Source organism: Tupaia chinensis, unplaced genomic scaffold (genome assembly GCF_000334495.1).
Source record: "Tupaia chinensis unplaced genomic scaffold, TupChi_1.0 Scaffold000066_1, whole genome shotgun sequence".
NCBI lineage: Eukaryota > Metazoa > Chordata > Mammalia > Scandentia > Tupaiidae > Tupaia > Tupaia belangeri.
The window spans coordinates 1,968,523-1,988,701 of record NW_006159525.1 but is presented as its reverse complement, the minus strand read 5'-3'; the positions used below and the strand labels follow the sequence as shown (position 1 = coordinate 1,988,701).

The window sequence follows — 20,179 nt, the reverse complement described above, 5'->3', positions numbered from 1 at the left end:
GGTCGGCCCCCTCAGGCCGGGGGCTTGTGGGCTGGACGGTGGCCCCTAAAAGGACATGCCCACGGGGCCAGCCTGTGGCACAGTGGTTAGGACAGCTGGACCCCATGTGGCTGACCGCACGGTTTGAGCTCTGAGTCTGGCAGCTTAAACACACTGGGCTCGTGTGTGTGAGCGCTGGTGATCCCAACAGGAGGGCGAGGAGGAGGGAGTGTGGCGTGGCCATACCCACTGGGAGCTTCCCCCATCTCTCTCTGGGGAGTACCCTCACCCTCTGGAAAATTAAACCCTTATGTGACCAGATGGAAAAAGGACCCAGAGACCTCCTGGACGTCCCAGGTCCTAGGTCCAGCACCCTCCTGAGACAGAGTGGAGGCCGATACTGCAGGGGTGTGGTCCAGGCCAGGGGGAGCCGGCAGCACAGAGGTACAGAGGCAGGAAGGACCCTTCCTTGAGCCTCCAGAGGGAGCCTGGCCCCCTGGGGCCTGACTTAGGACTTCTGGCCTCAGAACTGCGTGAGCCGCTTGTGGTCCCTGCAGTTGCCCAAAGCAGCTCCTGCAGGCGCAGGGCCCGGGTGTCTGTCATTTGGCCACTGAATGTCTATTTTGTCTTTCCCACATGATGGGGCTTGGACCTGCTGGGGATCTGAGGACCCACTCCCACCTCCCGCTTCATCAAGACCTGCCCAAAGTGGCAGAGGGTGCCCCGTGCCAAGCCAGGCAGGTGCCTGCCAGGCCTGGCGTTCAGGCTACGTGGACAGACCGGCTGGGGGCAGCAGGGTTCCTGGCCGTGTGCCTGGATGCTACTCAGTGCCCAGGACAATTCACAATGAGAAAACCGCTCTCGCGTCAAATTTGAGCTGTGGACGAGGTACCTTCTTCCTTGAGGGCTGCCCGTGTCCTCCGCCGCTGCCTCCCTGTCCCTGCAGCGGCTGGCTTCTCACGCCCCGTGTCACACTTCTCCGCGTGTCTGTGCATGTTACTCTGTCAGAGAGACGACACAGAACACGGTTAACAGTTGGCCTTGCCAACTGCATTGGAAACCTCTGGGCCACGCAGTACAGCGGTTAGGCTCCGTGCACGGGGAGCAAGTCCAGCCTGGTTGACTGCAGTTCAGGTCCCAGCCCCGATGGCTTGAAAAACATCTGGGTGCAGGTGTGTGCACGCCCCAAATCCCGACAGGACAGGGAAACAGAAAAGAAGGAATCACAGCATGACCACTCCCTGTCAGGGTGTGGCGCTTTCTCTCTCTGGTGAGTGCACGTACCCTCTGGCAATTAAACTCCCCAAAACAAAAAATATGCAGAGTTTAAAGAAATGAACATCACAAAAAGAGTACCACGTTCTTTTCATAATTGTTTACCAAAAAATGAGACTTTTTTTTTTTTTTTTTAGTTTTTGCTCTAGGGTGCTTGCACTTGCCAGAGAGGGAGGGAAAGTGAGAAATCGGCCCCCAGAGGGGATGGCCTCACCAGTTTCCCCTCCAGTCCTGACGCACACACACCATGGCTTGATTTTTCAGCCATCGGGACTGAGACCCGATCTCAGACACTATTAGATATCCGTTTGTCGCTTCACGCCGCCAGGGCTCTCAGGGACTCTGTATGCAGAAATAGAACATCTAAAAGAAACCGAAGGGGAAACCCAGCACTTAGCACAACTGACAGCGCTGGCCGGAGGACATCTAAGGAACATTAAAAACTGCATGCTAGGGGCTGGCAGGTGGCACGGTGGTTAAGGTACTAGACTCTCACCCACACAGCTGACTGCAGTTCGAGTCCCGGACCTGGCCATTTGCTTTCTCACTTTGCCTCTCTCTGGTCAAATTTAAAAATAAATAGAATAAATCATTCTTAAAAAATAAAAACTGCATTCTATCTGGGAAGTAGCCTAAATCCGGTTCAAATCTGACGTGACAAGCCAGGGTTCTTCAGGGAGCGAGGATCTCCCCAAGACTATTTTCAAGATTCCGTGGGTAGGACTGCCCCTTTTCAGGGGGAGGGGAGACTTCACTTCCATAAGATTCTTCAAGAGTTTGTGGCTCCACAAAACTAATAACCCACTTCCTGAGGCATGACAGGTTTCAGGTTCTGTAATCAGGTGTAAACTCTCCCAGGGTGGCACTGTCCTCCCGATCGGAGAGTCCTGGGAGGGTTCCCATGCAGAAGACGCTTACCCAGCGGGAAAAGCCCTTGCCGCACGTGGGGCACTTGTGGACGGCTGGGATGAAGCTCGAATCATGGCTCTTCTTAAAGTGGACGCTCAGCAGCTGCTTCTGCCGAAAGTGCTTGCTGCAGGAAAGGCAGGTGAAGGGCTTCTCCCCCGTGTGGGTGCGCACGTGAACCGCCATGTGCCGTGCCTACGCAGGAATGGGAAGAGGCGGCTTGCCTTGCTCGTGGGTTTTTAATTGTAGACATTGTTTACTGTATATTGCCTTCCCCCGACTCAAAGGTGAGCGCACTATTAAGCAAAACGACCGCAAAGCACTCCCAGCGCTGTCTGCACCTCCAGCCTCTGCCGTCTACACAACACGCTGTGCACAGGCCTTGCCCTGCAGCTCTGAGTTCTCGCAGTTCACTTTCCGCTAGTTCGCTCCTGACGGGGAATGAGGTGGCACACCCCTCAGGAGTCAAACGATGGGCATTTTCCCCAAAGACGCCATGGGCGCGGGGCCCAGCTTCCCTGTAGCAGTCTGCACTCCCACATGTATGAGGGCAGATAAACCTGTGAGCCCAAACACCTGCGAGTGTGCACTCCGGGGACCTTGGGGTGGAAACACATTAGATGTCCCGCCTTCCTCCTCGGTGTAGCCGAGCTTAGTGCTGGTTTAAAGCATGATGGGGGAGTGATTCTTATGAAGAAAGAAATAACCAGAGATTTTTAACTAAGATTTTTGGGAGCGAGGACCAGTAGATGGCATCACTGGACTCCCACATAGTCGACTGTGGTTCAAGTCCCAGACCCAGCAGCTTAAAACTCATGCAGGGTGCGTATGCATTCATGCCCAAAATCCTGAGAGGAGAATGGAGAAGGAATTGCGGTGTGGCCACCCCCCTCCCCCAGAGGTGATTTCTTGCTTTCTGCCTCTCTGGCGAGTGCATGCACCCTATAGCAAAAATCTCTCTTAAAAAAAGATTTTGGGGAGTAAGTAATTTGGGAACTAAGGACAAGGATATGCATACAGTCAGGTAAAAGTGCATGTTTGTTTTATTAAAATGCAGTGGTTGGGAACCAGCAGTTAGCGTAATGGCTATGTCACTGGACTCCCACGTAGTCGACCGCGGTTCGTGTCCCGGACCCGGTGGCTTAAAACTCACGCCAGGCGCGTGTGCGTGCGTGCCCAAGATCCTGAGAGGAGAATGGAGGAGAAGGGATTGTGGCGTGACCATCCCCCCTGGGGGGTGATTTCTCACTTTCTGTCTCTATGTCTCTCTCTCTCTGTCTGGCGAGCGCACGTGCCCTACAGTGAAAATCTCTCCAAAAAAAAAAAAAATGCAATGGTTATGGGGCTGGCAGGTGGTGTGATTAAAGCAGGGTCTTTCTCACTTGCCTTCTCTCTGGTGAGCACATGAGCCCTGTAGCAAACTACAAAAAGATACAAATTAAATGTAATTCTTTTATTAAAAAAATGCAGTGATTGGAGATCAGCAGATAGCCTAATGGTTGTTACTGGACTCCCACATGGTTGACCATGGTTTGAGTACGGGACCTGGTGGTTTCAAACTTATGCAGGGTGTGTGTGCATGCGTGCCCCAAGTCTGAGAGGAGATTGGAGGAGAAGGGATTGTGGCATGGCCATGCCCCCCGGGGGGGGATTTTTCACTTTCTGTCTCTCTGGCAAGCGCATGTACCCTATAGCAAAAATTGCTCTTAAAAAAAAAAAAAAAAGAAAAAAAACCCAGTGATTACATGGGTTAAATATGTGAGCACTCCTGCATTACCACTGGCAGTCTGACTGATGGTCATTCTTTCATCCAATTAGACACCTCCCTTGCCCACCTTCCAGCTCACCACCACTCCAAATCCAGGCCAGCATCACTCAGACTCCCTGCAAGGACCGTAGTCTCCTGGACCTCATCTCCCCCTGCTCAGGGCTGAAGCAGCTGCACTCCAAACGCCTACCACTTACCCTCCTGGGGACCCCTCTCTCAAGTCTTATCCATGTTCTGGGAAAACTCTAGTTCGTTTTGACAAATTTGAGCCTGAGCCCTCAGAATCTTGTGTTTGAAAAGACCGCTTTCCTTTATGCCAGTTGTTTACCCTTGCCAGGTCACCCTTGGACATGTAGTCAGTGCTGTTGTCCCCCTTCACAGCTGGTGGTGAGACAGACACCATGGGACAGGGAGCTGTGCAGCCACGGTCTCAGGGCCACACGCTCCACCACTTTCTTCTGCAGACTAGAGAGAGCTCCTGCTTATGTGGGTGACATGTATTCACGTTTACTGTGTCAGCAATCAAGACACCAGACATGACTGGGGTTTTGTTTAAACACATACATATGTTTTTAGAGAAATATCTTAACATATAGTCAGCTTCTTGTTCTTAAATGAATTGATAAAAAAAATTCTGTTTTGATTTCAAATATGGAACTATTGTGTAAAACTTCAAGTAGTAAAGGCCAATTTTCCAATGTTTTAAATGTATCTTGGAAGGTGAAGTTGTGTCACTGGTAATGTGTGTCCCTTGACAAAGACAGATTTGTGTGGTTCATTTTCAAGAAAATGACCACAAATGCTCAAGAGCTGAGCAGCAGAGACCGTCTGTTACTTGCTCTTCTTAGTGAAATTTCCAAGACAAGGTGGCTAGTTGAGCTGGTAACTCAACCACCCCACGGGTGCTTTTCCTCCAGATAACCGTTGGGCTTCTGAGGGGCTTCACACCAACTTCCTGTCTCATCAAAACAAAATACTAGAAAGAAATATTCAGGGCCAAGATTTAATCGAGTTAAGATGTTCATGGCCTCATCAGGGATGTTCTGAAGAAACTGCCCATTGCTTTTGCTGCTGGTGTGCGAATGAGAAGAACACAGTGCCGACCAGTCCTGTTGTGTGTTGCTGCTTGGATCATGCCTGGGCAGAGCCATCACTTTGGCACCATGCGTGCATATGCCAACTTACGGAAGAGAGCAAATGACACCATGCCCCCAGCTTGGCTCTCGGGGGTCACTGACTGGTTATGAGGCTCCGGGGTGCATGAGTGTCCTTTAAAAACTTAGTTGCTTTCAACGTACGGCTCATGGCTGCCTTGTTACCTATGTTGGCTGTCTTCAATGCCTTGAAGCAGCACAGAACCTACCCTTCCTCCCTCCTCCACATATGTTGTCTCTGTCTCCCCAGACCAACCAAGCATGGTACCTGATTGCAGGCATAACCGCAGTGCTCACACTTGAACCGCTTCTCGTTTTTGTGAGTTTTCTGGTGCTGGATGAGGGTGTAGCGCTCATGGAAGACAGCAGGGCAGTAACGGCACTTCATCCCCGAGGTCCTGGGGGCATGCAGGTTACGCAGGTGGACACCTAAAATGTCACAGAGCTTCAGAGATGTGAAGAGCATCCATTCCCGTCAGCTGTGTCCCCTGCCATCTGAACTGGGGTCTCTCCCTCTTGGCTGGCTAATTCCTTCCTAGGCAGGGTGGGGCAGACTGCCCTGTGCACTGGGGATGTTTAGCAGCCCCCCCATCTCTAATCACTTTTCCTCCCAGTTGTACAACCCAAATACTCCGGATATTGCCGATGTCCCTGGGGGACCATTCCCAGTGAGGACCCTGCTGTAAATGAACAGAACCCTGAGGCATCACTGTAATGGCCTTTCACCACCCAAAGTACTCAGAGGATCTTGTTACGGAGCAGGTGGGTTTTAGGTCATAGTAAAGTGGTTTTACATGTAAAGATATAACCTCTGTGTTCCAACTTAAAAAAAAAAGTTCACGTCTTGTTAAAAGTCATCGCTCTGCTATGTGTGTTGTAACTGGCCTGAGCGGGGTGGGGTCTGACTGGACGTGTGCTGGATGCTTTTGCTCAGCGAAGTCTAGAGCAGGTGGTTTGTGGCACTCCGTGTAAACTGCTGATGGCAGTACATGCTACACGTGGTCTCGGTCGCTCCGAGAGCCTGGTTTCTCATACAGTAACAGGAAGGAAGACTAGCGTGTTTACAAAGCGCCTTACAGGGACACTGGCATGGGATAAAGACTAAATTACTCTGCCTGGCATCAAAAGCCTTATACCCTTGCTTGGCAGCTGGCCAGTAACCTTCACGCCCTGCTATAGCCCACTGGGCTGTCTGGTGGTGTACTGGTATCTATGGCATCTGGTATACTGACAGAATGCTCTGGATGAAAACTGGAAGTTAAGAGTTTATAAAACACTTTCCCCCTTTCAGAAATGTTTTCACAGCAGTTCATCTCATCTCCAGGATTTCTCTGGGCAAACTGGTGAATGTTTATTTTTGCTAACATGTTCTGAGTATCACCATGTTCTTCGTTTTTGAGAGAAAAATAAGATCGTGGAAAAATGGTGGGGGGGGGGTAGGGGCAGGAATCCTGAAACACAGAAGAGAGGCCCGTCCATTCACTCTCGCCCCTTGTAAATCCTGGCTGGCTTCCCGGCAGCGGAGTACCATCAAAGCCTGAAGTCTGGCACAGAGACGCTCAGGATCGGCCCTTTCCTCATTCTGCGGTATCTCACATGAAGAGGGCGTAGCATGTGACGGCATGGACCTCATGTTCCAGAGCCTCCTCCCCTGCTGACATGAGCTCCTTAAGAGGAGGGCTATGCTTGGTTCTTCCTTTTGAACTCTCAGCTCTCAGGACCTTTGAGGATCTTTCCATCTCTGGATGGAACAGGCCAGGACCCAGCCAACCTGCTCTTATGCACTCTAACCACCAGATGGTGCCACAGGACCTCTGGAAGAAAACGGGCCCAGGGAGCAGTTCCTGATCTCTGCACCTGTGAGCTACCTAATCTCGAGGTAAAAGACCATGAAACCAGGCACTCACGCAGGTCACTCTTCCTTGCAATGACGGTGGCACAGTGGGGACACTGGTACTTGGGGACGTTCTCGCTGTGCTTCTGCAGAATGTGTACCTTCATGGTTCCGCTCTGGGTGAACCGAGCATGGCAGACATGGCATTCATATGGCTTCTCTCCTGCAGCACAGGTGACAAAAGGACCCTGAGGGGGGCTTCACCCCTCCAGCCCTGACCCTCTCCAAAGGACACTAGCCACCCCGTCTCATGGCTTAACCCCCAAGGAGGGTCGACTCCAGAATCCAGCCCTAGCAGCCATATACGGGTGCAGTGATGCGACCTCCTGATGTCATGGCAGCTTCTCGTCAGGTCCCTGTAGACACCATCTGTGTCCCCGCGCTGCACGAGGAGCCGAGCTGTGCACATGGACGAACCCGCGTGACCGCCATGCAGGACAACTGTGGTGAGACTGGCATTGTTCTTTCTGCCTTCAAGTCGAAGAACGAACTGGAGAGCTGACTTAGATACCCCAACCCTGGGAGACAGACACGCGGTACTTCCCCGACATGGAGGCCGCATGCCGTGCCCAGGCGGTCCACTCGGTGCTGACTGAATGCATGGGCAGAAGCCCTTGTGCATCCCAGCTTGAATTCTGCCACCAAAGAGTGCACACACTTTTAAAAGTGAATCTATGCTGAGGCCAGCAGGTGGCGTGGTGTTTAAGTTGCTGGACTCCCACATGGCAAACCACAGTGCGAGTCCTGGACCAGGTGGCTTGACACTCATGCCGGGCGCCTGTGCATGTGTGTCCAAGATCCAGGAGGACAATGGAGGCTAAGGGATTGTAGTGTGGCCATCCCCCCGGGGGGTGACTTCCTACCTTCCCTCTCTCTCTCCAGTGAGCATATGCACTCTATGGCAAAAACTTAACAGACGTGAACACGTGCGCTCTCTAGCCTCGGGCCGTGTACCTGAGTGTGTCCTCATGTGCCGCTTCAGCTTGTAGGTGTCCTTGCAGGCGTAGCTGCACAGGCCGCACTGGAAGGGGCGCTCGCCCGTGTGAGAGCGCACATGGCGCCTCAGTTTACTCGCCTAAGGGACAAACGAAAGGCATTCGTGGCACCGGAATTTAAAAGCTGTGGTCAGTGGTCAGCATTCCGAGACCAGAGTTAAGCAGACCGGGGCTCCAGAGCACACTTCGCTGGCTGGGAACCACAGCGGTCATCACTCTGTAGGTCCCACGTGGGCCACCTCGTGCCACGCGTGTGCGTGAGACCCCGTGGGAGCAGCAAGTCCAGCAGGCCCCCACCTTCCACCTTCCTTTACCAGGCAAGCCCGAGCCTCAGCGCCCAGCCCCCGGGATTGGCGTCACTTTGGAAACAGCAGAGGCTCAGCTGCTGCAAAGTCCAGACCACGTTGTAGAGCACAAAGGCCAGGCCTCGCTTTTGTTTGTTTGCATAAAGTGAAAATGTTGCGACATTGGCTTTATTTATTTACTTTTCCATGACACAGTGGGACAGGCACCCCATCACAGTCCTCGTGCCATGTTCCACCCCAGAAACAGCCAGCCAGGGTCAAGGGCACACGCAGTCGCACACCCGCGCGTACGGGGAAGCCCTGGGACATGAATGGGCACCTTCCTGGGTGGCCTTGGCACCACGGGCAGACCCAACATGACCTCTTCAACATAGGGATGAGGCACTTCGCAGCTGCGAGTCCTGCGGGCCCCTCCCCCCCAGGCTGACATTAGGAGTGAGGTGCAGGGAGGGAGGCCAGCTTCCTTCACAGTAAGTGCAGACACCACGTCCCAGTGGGCTCTTCACCAGAAGTTTTAAATAGAAGAAAATAAATCCTAATTTGATTGATTACGCGTCCCCAGCAAGCATTTGATGTTTCTGCCTGTCGTACTGCCTTCTGGAGCAATCCCTCCCTTTGCATTCACCTATCAGGAGCCCTGCTCTTTCAGGAGGCGGGGTTGTCACCACTCTGGCAACAGAAGCTGGGACCTCAGGAAGGCTGCCCTCAAATGCTTCCCCAGGGTGTGGAAGGCACACACAGCCTGAAGAATGTTCAGGAACAAAAAAAGGTTTAGAATGGGAGAAACAATTATCAAAAAAAAAAACTCGGTGTAGTTTTAGAAGAAAAGCAGATGCCTTAAAGTATGTTAGATAGCAGAGCAAACATAGTGTTTTTTTTTTTAGTTTTTCTTTGCTATAGGGTACAGGTGCTTACCAGAAAGACAGAGAGAGAGAGGCAGAAAGTGAGAAATCACCCCCCCAGGGGGGGGATGGCCACAGTGCAATCCCTTCTCCTCCACTCTCCTCTTGGGATCTTGGGCATGCACACACATGCGCCCGGCGTGAGTTTTAGCCACTGGGTCCAGGACTTGAACCGTGGCCAACTATATGGGAGTCTAGCGACATAGCTATTATGCCAACTGCTGGTCCCGCAAACATAGTTTTTAAATTATAACATGAAAGGTTTGGGTAAGATGAGCGATGCGAGTGGTCAAAGGAGGTGTGAGTAGAACTGTCTCTAAAGGCAGGTCGGGGACAAGGGGAGGACCAAGGCTTTCTGAGCCTGGCGTGTCTGGGCCATGGCTGTCGTGTTCCCGTGGATGGCCCGGACATGGTCCGCCTGGCCACGTAGAGCAGGCCAGTGTGGTGAGGTGTGGGTGCTGGAGAGGGGAGCAGGGCAGTCAGAGAGGGTCCAGGTGCCGGGGAGACCACCCCTAGGCTGCGTGCAGACCGCGGACCCGGGCGGGGGTGGTCAACCAAAGTCCAGTTGAGGCTTTGGATTTTTAGAAGGCTTCATTCTCGAAACCATCTTGTGTTCTCACACCACACTCCCAACCTTTAACTCAGAAAAGAAATAACCTCCTAAAAATAGACATTAACAAGAATTCTCGAAATCGCATTCCGACCCTGTCTATGCGGCTCCTTCGTGTATGACGCAAGGTTGCATCCAGCTTCTCGTCAGGTCCCTGTAGACACCATCTGTGTCCCCGCGCTGCACGAGGAGCCGAGCTGTGCACATGGACGAACCCGCGTGACCGCCATGCAGGGCAAATGTGGTGAGACTGGCATTGTTCTTTCTGCCTTCAAGTCGAAGAACGAACTGGAGAGCTGACTTAGATACCCCAACCCTGGGAGACAGACACGCGGTACTTCCCCGACATGGAGGCCGCATGCCGTGCCCAGGCGGTCCACTCGGTGCTGACTGAATGCATGGGCAGAAGCCCTTGTGAATCCCAGCTTGAATTCTGCCACCAAAGAGTGCACACACTTTTAAAAGTGAATCTATGCTGAGGCCAGCAGGTGGCGTGGTGTTTAAGTTGCTGGACTCCCACATGGCAAACCACAGTGCGAGTCCTGGACCAGGTGGCTTGACACTCATGCCGGGCGCCTGTGCATGTGTGTCCAAGATCCAGGAGGACAATGGAGGCTAAGGGATTGTAGTGTGGCCATCCCCCCGGGGGGTGACTTCCTACCTTCCCTCTCTCTCTCCAGTGAGCATATGCACTCTATGGCAAAAACTTAACAGACGTGAACACGTGCGCTCTCTAGCCTCGGGCCGTGTACCTGAGTGTGTCCTCATGTGCCGCTTCAGCTTGTAGGTGTCCTTGCAGGCGTAGCTGCACAGGCCGCACTGGAAGGGGCGCTCGCCCGTGTGAGAGCGCACATGGCGCCTCAGTTTACTCGCCTAAGGGACAAACGAAAGGCATTCGTGGCACCGGAATTTAAAAGCTGTGGTCAGTGGTCAGCATTCCGAGACCAGAGTTAAGCAGACCGGGGCTCCAGAGCACACTTCGCTGGCTGGGAACCACAGCGGTCATCACTCTGTAGGTCCCACGTGGGCCACCTCGTGCCACGCGTGTGCGTGAGACCCCGTGGGAGCAGCAAGTCCAGCAGGCCCCCACCTTCCACCTTCCTTTACCAGGCAAGCCCGAGCCTCAGCGCCCAGCCCCCGGGATTGGCGTCACTTTGGAAACAGCAGAGGCTCAGCTGCTGCAAAGTCCAGACCACGTTGTAGAGCACAAAGGCCAGGCCTCGCTTTTGTTTGTTTGCATAAAGTGAAAATGTTGCGACATTGGCTTTATTTATTTACTTTTCCATGACACAGTGGGACAGGCACCCCATCACAGTCCTCGTGCCATGTTCCACCCCAGAAACAGCCAGCCAGGGTCAAGGGCACACGCAGTCGCACACCCGCGCGTACGGGGAAGCCCTGGGACATGAATGGGCACCTTCCTGGGTGGCCTTGGCACCACGGGCAGACCCAACATGACCTCTTCAACATAGGGATGAGGCACTTCGCAGCTGCGAGTCCTGCGGGCCCCTCCCCCCCAGGCTGACATTAGGAGTGAGGTGCAGGGAGGGAGGCCAGCTTCCTTCACAGTAAGTGCAGACACCACGTCCCAGTGGGCTCTTCACCAGAAGTTTTAAATAGAAGAAAATAAATCCTAATTTGATTGATTACGCGTCCCCAGCAAGCATTTGATGTTTCTGCCTGTCGTACTGCCTTCTGGAGCAATCCCTCCCTTTGCATTCACCTATCAGGAGCCCTGCTCTTTCAGGAGGCGGGGTTGTCACCACTCTGGCAACAGAAGCTGGGACCTCAGGAAGGCTGCCCTCAAATGCTTCCCCAGGGTGTGGAAGGCACACACAGCCTGAAGAATGTTCAGGAACAAAAAAAGGTTTAGAATGGGAGAAACAATTATCAAAAAAAAAAACTCGGTGTAGTTTTAGAAGAAAAGCAGATGCCTTAAAGTATGTTAGATAGCAGAGCAAACATAGTGTTTTTTTTTTTAGTTTTTCTTTGCTATAGGGTACAGGTGCTTACCAGAAAGACAGAGAGAGAGAGGCAGAAAGTGAGAAATCACCCCCCCAGGGGGGGGATGGCCACAGTGCAATCCCTTCTCCTCCACTCTCCTCTTGGGATCTTGGGCATGCACACACATGCGCCCGGCGTGAGTTTTAGCCACTGGGTCCAGGACTTGAACCGTGGCCAACTATATGGGAGTCTAGCGACATAGCTATTATGCCAACTGCTGGTCCCGCAAACATAGTTTTTAAATTATAACATGAAAGGTTTGGGTAAGATGAGCGATGCGAGTGGTCAAAGGAGGTGTGAGTAGAACTGTCTCTAAAGGCAGGTCGGGGACAAGGGGAGGACCAAGGCTTTCTGAGCCTGGCGTGTCTGGGCCATGGCTGTCGTGTTCCCGTGGATGGCCCGGACATGGTCCGCCTGGCCACGTAGAGCAGGCCAGTGTGGTGAGGTGTGGGTGCTGGAGAGGGGAGCAGGGCAGTCAGAGAGGGTCCAGGTTGAGAAATCACCCCCCCAGGGGGGGGATGGCCACAGTGCAATCCCTTCTCCTCCACTCTCCTCTTGGGATCTTGGGCATGCACACACATGCGCCCGGCGTGAGTTTTAGCCACTGGGTCCAGGACTTGAACCGTGGCCAACTATATGGGAGTCTAGCGACATAGCTATTATGCCAACTGCTGGTCCCGCAAACATAGTTTTTAAATTATAACATGAAAGGTTTGGGTAAGATGAGCGATGCGAGTGGTCAAAGGAGGTGTGAGTAGAACTGTCTCTAAAGGCAGGTCGGGGACAAGGGGAGGACCAAGGCTTTCTGAGCCTGGCGTGTCTGGGCCATGGCTGTCGTGTTCCCGTGGATGGCCCGGACATGGTCCGCCTGGCCACGTAGAGCAGGCCAGTGTGGTGAGGTGTGGGTGCTGGAGAGGGGAGCAGGGCAGTCAGAGAGGGTCCAGGTGCCGGGGAGACCACCCCTAGGCTGCGTGCAGACCGCGGACCCGGGCGGGGGTGGTCAACCAAAGTCCAGTTGAGGCTTTGGATTTTTAGAAGGCTTCATTCTCGAAACCATCTTGTGTTCTCACACCACACTCCCAACCTTTAACTCAGAAAAGAAATAACCTCCTAAAAATAGACATTAACAAGAATTCTCGAAATCGCATTCCGACCCTGTCTATGCGGCTCCTTCGTGTATGACGCAAGGTTGCATCATGACCATATTTAGACTCGCTGTCCCCTTTAACTTGGTTTCCTGGAGGGGACAGTTTATCCCTACCCGACTAGGCTGAGAGCCAGGGCCTGGCCGCCTCCCTAGCTCAGAGCCAGCCCTTAACAAGGGAGGGGCTCAGGGAAAAGCCTTGTCATATACAAGCCTGGAAAGGCCTTTGCTGGGGTGACGTGTCGGGGGATGCCTTGGTCCAAGTGCTGTGGGCTGCGTGCACACCTTGCACAGGGTAGACGAACAGTGACTGAATGTAAACAGCCAATCATAAAACGGAACCAGCAGGACCGACACAAAGCAGACGTGTCTGCCTGTTTCCCAAGGTGGCTGCTAGTCCGCCCGAGGGCGTAAATAAGCGCGTCTGGTTGAACTGGCCACGCCGTGACTGACGTTTGCACAGGACGGTCTGCCGGTGACTAGCACGGAGACGGCTGTGCCGAATCTTCAAGCCGCTTTGTATCTGACCGAGGAGGACTGAGGTAGCGTCAGATTTTAGCAAGAGCTCAGGTCAGATCTGCGCTGTCAGAGCAGGTATCTTCTGACACCACATAAAGTCCTAGCTCGCACTCTTCAGCCAATCTGATTATTTCTTTTTCTTATAGGTTCCTATTCATTTATTTATACTGCCAGAGGGTGCACGCACTTGCCAGAGAGCACGCACCCCCAGTGGGGGATGGCCACACCACAATCCTTCTGGCCCATTCGCCATCCCGCCAGCACTGGGGCACGCACGCACATGCTCTGAGTTTTTTTTGTGCCACGGGGGCCAGGATTCAAAGCAGCAGCCTCGTAGGTGTGGTGTGCTGAGCACAGGCCTCCGGCACTGCACTGCGGGGCTGGTCCCAAACCTGACGGGCTTCCTGACCAGGCGTAAGTCCCTTTGTGTCTTGTATGCTTTCCGACGCTGTCTTCTCTAGTTAGTAACCAAAGGAAAACATTCACCTTCTACTCTACATTTGGGAACAGTGTTTATGACTTGCTGCATCGAACGCCGTGACTCCTGCCCCCGTTCAGAGCTGTGCCGTGAGCACGCTGGGCACACTCAGCATCGCCCTTACGCCCTCTCCCACCGCGCCCCCGCGGCGTCGCACGCAGGGCACTTACTTCCACACTCGCGTACTTGCACATGGAGCACTTGAAGGGCTTCTCGTGAGTGTGCTTGTACCGCCGGTGCCGGACGAGCTCCCCACTGGTGACGAATGCCATGTCGCAGTCACCACACTTGAAGGGCCTGGTTCCTGTAAAGGCATGTCGTTCGGACTTTCAGAAGACTTCACCACAAAATCTCCAAGGAACGTATGACTTTGGAATGATACTCGGTCTCAAAATGCTTTAAAAATGAAGACAGGGTAGGGCCAGCAGAAGGTGTAGCGGTTATGCCGCTGGACTCCCACATGGCCCACCATGGTTCAAGTCCCAGACCTGGTGACTTAAAAAATCATACCAGATCTGCGTGCCCAAGATCCTGGGAGGAGAGTAGAGGAGAAGGGGTTGCAGCGTGGCCATCCCCCCAGGAGGTGATTTCTCACTTTCCCTCTCTCTGTCTCTCTCTCTCTCTCTGGTGAGTACACATGCCCTAAGACAAAAATCCTTAAAAAAAAAAAAAGAAGAAGAAGCTATATCCACTACAGACACATGTCTTTCACAGAAATTCAAGAGACCAAACTGACGTAGGGAACGATACGTGATTTTCCTGGGGACAGGCAGACCCGCGTCGTGGCCTTACCTGTGTGGGTGTTGATGTGGTTCCGCAGCAGGGTCGTGGTGCGGAACGCCTTCAGGCACAGGTGGCACAGGTGGGGCTTCTCGCCCGTGTGAGTCTGCATGTGGCGGTTGAAACTGGAGACTCTGGACGAGGTGAACGAGCAGACATCACAGCAGAAGATGCGCTTCGCTCCTGGAGGGCGCAGACAGAGCTGACGTGTCACAGGAACCTTTCTTCACAAGTTCAAGTCCCACCCGAGCACCCTCACTCTAGCTGGGACATCCTTTTCTAGCCTAATGTGGTAATGACACTGGAACGCTCTGTATTCACAAGTGAACGTGGACCACCAGGATGCGGTGTCCCTGCGTGGCCAGCCGTGCGCCTTGGTGTGTGTGATCAGCTATCAGCTGACGTCCATCTCTGGCCACACGGTGGACGGGACTGCTCCTCCCTTCTCCTGAACATACTGACAAATGCTGAGGGGACACCACCTTAAATTTTAGAATGTTCTGCCGATCAGACAAGAGCTGCGGCTCAGGCCCTCCCCAAGCTGTGGTGCCCAAGAGCCCTGCTCCACTCCCACCGAGATGGGCCTAAAGGGATGCAGTCTCTGGAGGGTGAGCTAGAGGTCACCCAGTCCATCCTGCATGCTCCACCCCAGCTGGGAGACTGCCATCCAGATGGTGCTGTCCGAAACCACAGCCACTGGCCACCTGTGACTACTTAAGTGTGCAATTCGGACAGTTAAATGAGAGAACTTTACATACTATTCCTCTGTGGTAAGCTCCATTCCAGCTGCTTGACTGCCTCATGTGCCTAGTGGCCACATTTCTGTCATCAGAGAAAGTCCCATCGGACGGTGCTGGCCCAGTATCGAGGGGGGCTGGCCCCCGAGAAGATGACTCTGGAGAAGGCACGAGGCCCAGCGTATTTTCTCAGCTAGTTCTAGTGTGTACAGGGACCTGGTTTAAGGCGGTCTTGACCATCGCTGTCTGGCAGAGGCCGATAGAGACATCCTGCCAAGAACTCGCTTTCACCCGAGGCCTCAAACAATTCCCATGGACCACACTAAAGCGCCACGAACAAAAACCCAAATACTCACTGAGGGCAAATGAGATACCAACGCAAGAGTCAGCAGAAAGACCAACAGAAGACTCGGACCTATGAAGACTTCAGGGGCTAGAACTATTCAATACAGAATAAAGCTGGATTCTTAGTGAAAATGTAGAGTACAGAAATCCAAAAATCCATCCCTCCACAAAAGCAATAAAGAAACTGCCAAAAATTGTCAGAATCAATGTTGGGGACACTGGGAACTAAATAAACACTTGGAGCAACCAGAGGAACAGGAATTTAAAAAATCTGGTGGATTCCCAACAAGAGAGGGAGCTTTGACCAGTGGTAACTTACTTTGCACCCACTTCTTGCTCTTCAGCTAAGTGAGAGGGTGGAGAGCAGCAGTCCCAGTGCTCAGTACCAGCACCAGAGAACTGCGATGGACCTCACTCACTACAGTTGTTTGTTTTTACCTGCCTCGTGGCTTCCTGAAAGACCACTTCAAAAGGCCTGCCTTTATTCTGCTGACTTGAAACTTGCCCAGTGCTAAAGAAGCCACCCAGCGAGGAGGTTTGTATTAAAAACAGTGAAAGGCAATGAATAACGATGAGGACAAACAGACTAAACCAAGACTAGGGGAGGAGAGGCTGAGGCCTGAGATGCTATGGAGAATAAGGGCTTTGAAAATTGCCAACATGTTCCTGGAAGACAGAAGGCCAAGTCTGTGCCCAGGCTGAGGGATGACCTGGGAACGCCCTAAGTACTGGCCGCTGGCTACCGTAAAGGCTCTGAGAAAGGAAGTGAAGGTTAAGGTAGAGTTGGAAACTGTCTGATGATTTACAATCTAAATTTTTCTCTCATTTTAATTGTCTAAAATTCAAATTTCAGTAGTCACAAGTGGCTAGACTGTGGCTATGGATGCTGCCATTCCGGATGGTTTTCCTTGTTCCCCACAGGCCCTCTACCGCCTCCTACAGGGTCACTTGCTCTCACCTCCATCAGAGCTCATCACCCTGTCCTATAATTCCCTGCCCCCTCTTACACCCCTAGGAGCTGCAAGCTAGACCAGGCACCAGGGCTCAGCCTTCTGTTTACTTGCAAAATGCTTTGGGGAACATTTTTACCACGCTTTTAAAACATTCCTGTGCAAAAGGCAAAACCCTTTAGGATTTGATTCACAATACAGAACATTAGTTTAACATCTCTCCCATCTCCTGACAGCCTCAAAACAATTACAAATCAACCACTTAAACCTTCCATTACCACTGTCTTCCCATAAAGAGAAGGGGAGCCCAGTTCTATGCAGTCTACACAAAAGGAGCCGGCCTACCCTTTGTCTTCCTTTGACTTTTTGTAGGATTGGCTTTTTCTGCACTTGCTTGACCAGATGCAGGTTCACCTCCTGGTTCTTTCCCGTTCAAATCTGAAATCGTTACAACGATTCCATCTCTGCCTTCTTCTCCTGGCCTTGCTTCCACCAGGAAGAACTGCTCCTCTGTTCCTTCGGTGAATCCTCCTTCAGCCAACAGCTGGTCTGCCACCTCCTCTTTCTCAAGCTAACCAAAAGTAAGTATCCAAACAAAGACGACACTATTCATTACAGTCTGATTCAACTCCTGGCCTTGATGAACCACAGAACACATAAGAAAAGCGAAAATTAAACAGTATGCTTTAAAACTGAAACACTTGAGCTATAATTATTAGAATCAGGGCTTTGGCGGTGAAATATAACCACCTTTCTCTTTTTAAAAACATAACACACCTAATAGTCCAATTAGTATAATTTTTTAAAAGACTTATTTATCATTACTATTATTATTTTTAAAATTTGCTACAGGGCATGTGCATACACCAGAGAGGATGAGAAAGTGAGAAAGCAAGCCGCTAGGTCCAGGACTCAAACTGTGGTTGGCCATGTGGGAATCCAGCACCTTAACCACCACACCACCTGCTGTCCCCAATCAGTGTAACTTTGCAACTTCTTAGAAAAAGAATACAAGGTCTCCCAGGATTTTACTGGGAAATAGTCTGTTTAATTTTACACTGCAAAATAATCTGTTCGTACCTAACACTGCACAAAGGCTGACTTACGCAAATAGCTTTTATTTATTTATTTATTTTTTCCTTGTGTCAGGGGTTAGTTTGTTAAAGCAAGCTGTACCTTAATCAGTGCAGTGGTTTCAGCCAGGCTCACTGCGACCTTACTGTCTTCACTGGCCACGGCCATACTCTCCTCCAGAACATGGAACTGCATCACTTCCAGCTCCTGCAGCGAGCTCAGCTCTTCCTGGATACTAATGGCCACACACTGCTGCAGTCTAGGCTGGGCCCCCTCCTCAAGCCACAGCAGTGAGAGCAGCCCATCACTGGGGGCCTGCGGCACAGCCGTCTGCACCTGCTCCTGGTGCTCTGCGCCCGGCCAGCACAGCTCGGGCAAGGCATCTTCGGAAGTAAGGTGCACCGTCTGCAGGGTGAGGTGCTTCTCACTGTCTGCTGCAGTCACTGGCACCAGCTCCAGCTCTCCTTCCAGAATCTGGCCCTGGAGGGCCCCACGGGTGCACTCACCCTCTGGCTGTCCAGGCCTCTGACAAGGCTTCACCCCACACACTCCGTGTTCCTCCTCCTTGTCCTCCAGGCCTTCTTCCACCATTAACTCCACATCTTTGATTTTGGTGAATTGCTCAGAAGGGACAGAGATCTCGGTGGCTGCCATGATGACTCGGCCTTTGTGGGAAGAGGTGACCGATTTTAGGAGGACACAGTGGGGTTGTGGCATGAAGGCAGGTGGGCTGAATAAAGGGCTACTATGGTTCTGGCCTCAGGGCAGCAGGGTCAGGCTTAGAATACCAACTTGGCCTGGGGCTACAAGGGGCTAAACCTAAGCACGAGTTAGGCTAACACAGGCTTTTGTCTAAGATTCTAGAATTCTAGGTTTGGGCCTTTGCAGGCTCTGCGTCTAGTACCTAGCAAGATCTGGGCCCTGTCGGGTCCAGGTGCAGCCTGGCAACCCCTAGGCCAGACTCGGTGCTCGCCATTGCACTTTCCCAAGGTCTGGCCCGGCCCGATGCGCACAGTAGCCTAGCAAGGCCTGGGCCCGGAGCCGGTGCGCATTTTACCCTAGCAAGGCCTGGGCCCGGAGCCGGTGCGCGCTGCAGCCTAGCAAGAGCTGGGCCTGGCCAGTGCGGTTCTACCCAGCAAGTCCTGGGCCCGGCTGGTGCAGTTCTACCCAGCAAGGCCTGCCCGTGCGCGGCCCCGGGCCGGTGCATGTTCTGCCGCGGCAGGAGCTGGGGTTTTTACCACTGCGCGACTCCTGGCGCCCTCTTTGGCCCAGTGGCCTTCAGCCCACCCGGACTGCCCATGCAGGCCCTAGCCGGGAACCACATTGCTCCCAGGCCTAGCGGGGCTCCCTCCTTCCGCTATAGCCCCTCCATGCCCATCGCCCGCGCACGGGCCTCCCAGGCCAGGCCTGCCGCCCACGCCCAGAACAACCCATGCAGAGGGGTAGGGTGGGTAGAGACCGCGAGCCTGGCCAGGGCAGCACCTCACCGCGGGAGGCGTGGCCTGGGCACCGGCCGGCCCGCCCTGCGTGAGCTCCGCCTAGCACACCGCGTGCTGCAGCCACCGCCCGCCTGGCCGCGAAGGAGTTCGAATGAGGCAGCGCAGTGCGCAGGCGCGGGGCGGGGAGGAAACTACTTCAGCCTCCCACAAACGAGCTAGAAGCAGAAGACTGTGGGGAATGCGGGGGAGGGCCCTGAAGCGGGGAGCTGAGAGCTTTGGGGGGGGTGGCCAGGAGCAGGAAGGAGAGCCCTAAAGGGGGTTCTGGGAGCCCTTGGGGGGACAAGGAGGGGAAGTGGGAGAAGAGGAGAAAGGGGGTGCCCTAGAGACCTGGGGTGGGAAGACAGATGAGGAGGCGGATGGGGCCCTGGGGGTTATGGGGTGTGTGGGGGAGAGGCAGGAAGGGCGCCCAGCTGCCCCACCCCATGGGAGTGTGGGGGGAGGGCGGCAGGTGCGAGCCCCTGGTGCCAGGAGAGGAGGCCCCGAAGGACTGAGCGAGCTGGGGGCGCTGGCCGTGAGGGTCGCAGGAGCGGAAGTGGAGGGTGGGGTGCAGCTGCTTCGCGGGCACCAAGCCGGCCTGTTCGTGTGACCCGTTGCCCTCAGTGAATTAGTTCTCGGTGGCAGCCATTTCGACGGTCTCCAGAAGTTGGATGCATACCTCCGGCTAGACACAAAATAAGGGCAAGTTTGGAACCAATAGATGAATAATTTGCAGTTCATCAATTTTTTTTTTTTGACATGATTTACATCATTCCAGGAAATCGTTCTATTTTGGTTTCATTTTTCCCCCCCGCAGAAATGTTAGGGGCCTTTTCGTGAATACGTATGTACCTGTGTGCGCGGGAGTGGGGAGGCAGCGTCTGG

The 20,179-nt window shown here is 53.3% G+C and overlaps 1 protein-coding gene across 2 annotated transcripts in view; it reads right to left on the bottom strand.

Annotated features, from left to right (window-relative positions):
* CTCFL (CCCTC-binding factor like) overlaps positions 1–19,431 on the bottom strand; it is a 24,945-nt gene extending 5,514 nt beyond the window's left edge. Inside the window, exons 1-10 of one of the 2 annotated variants that reach the window (XM_006141878.3) lie at positions 19,307–19,431; positions 17,922–18,484; positions 17,091–17,316; positions 14,726–14,896; positions 14,104–14,237; positions 10,541–10,661; positions 6,990–7,139; positions 5,351–5,511; positions 2,173–2,355; positions 872–980 (exon numbers count right to left, since the gene is read on the bottom strand). In XM_006141878.3, coding sequence (XP_006141940.1) covers positions 872–980; positions 2,173–2,355; positions 5,351–5,511; positions 6,990–7,139; positions 10,541–10,661; positions 14,104–14,237; positions 14,726–14,896; positions 17,091–17,316; positions 17,922–18,473 — 1,807 coding nt within the window. In that variant the 5' untranslated portion in view covers positions 18,474–18,484; positions 19,307–19,431. Of the gene's footprint in view, positions 1–871; positions 981–2,172; positions 2,356–5,350; positions 5,512–6,989; positions 7,140–10,540; positions 10,662–14,103; positions 14,238–14,725; positions 14,897–17,090; positions 17,317–17,921; positions 19,281–19,306 lie in introns of those variants that run through there. The other variant, XM_006141877.3, reaches the window with a different exon arrangement.
* Between the last annotated feature and the right edge of the window lie 748 nt (positions 19,432–20,179).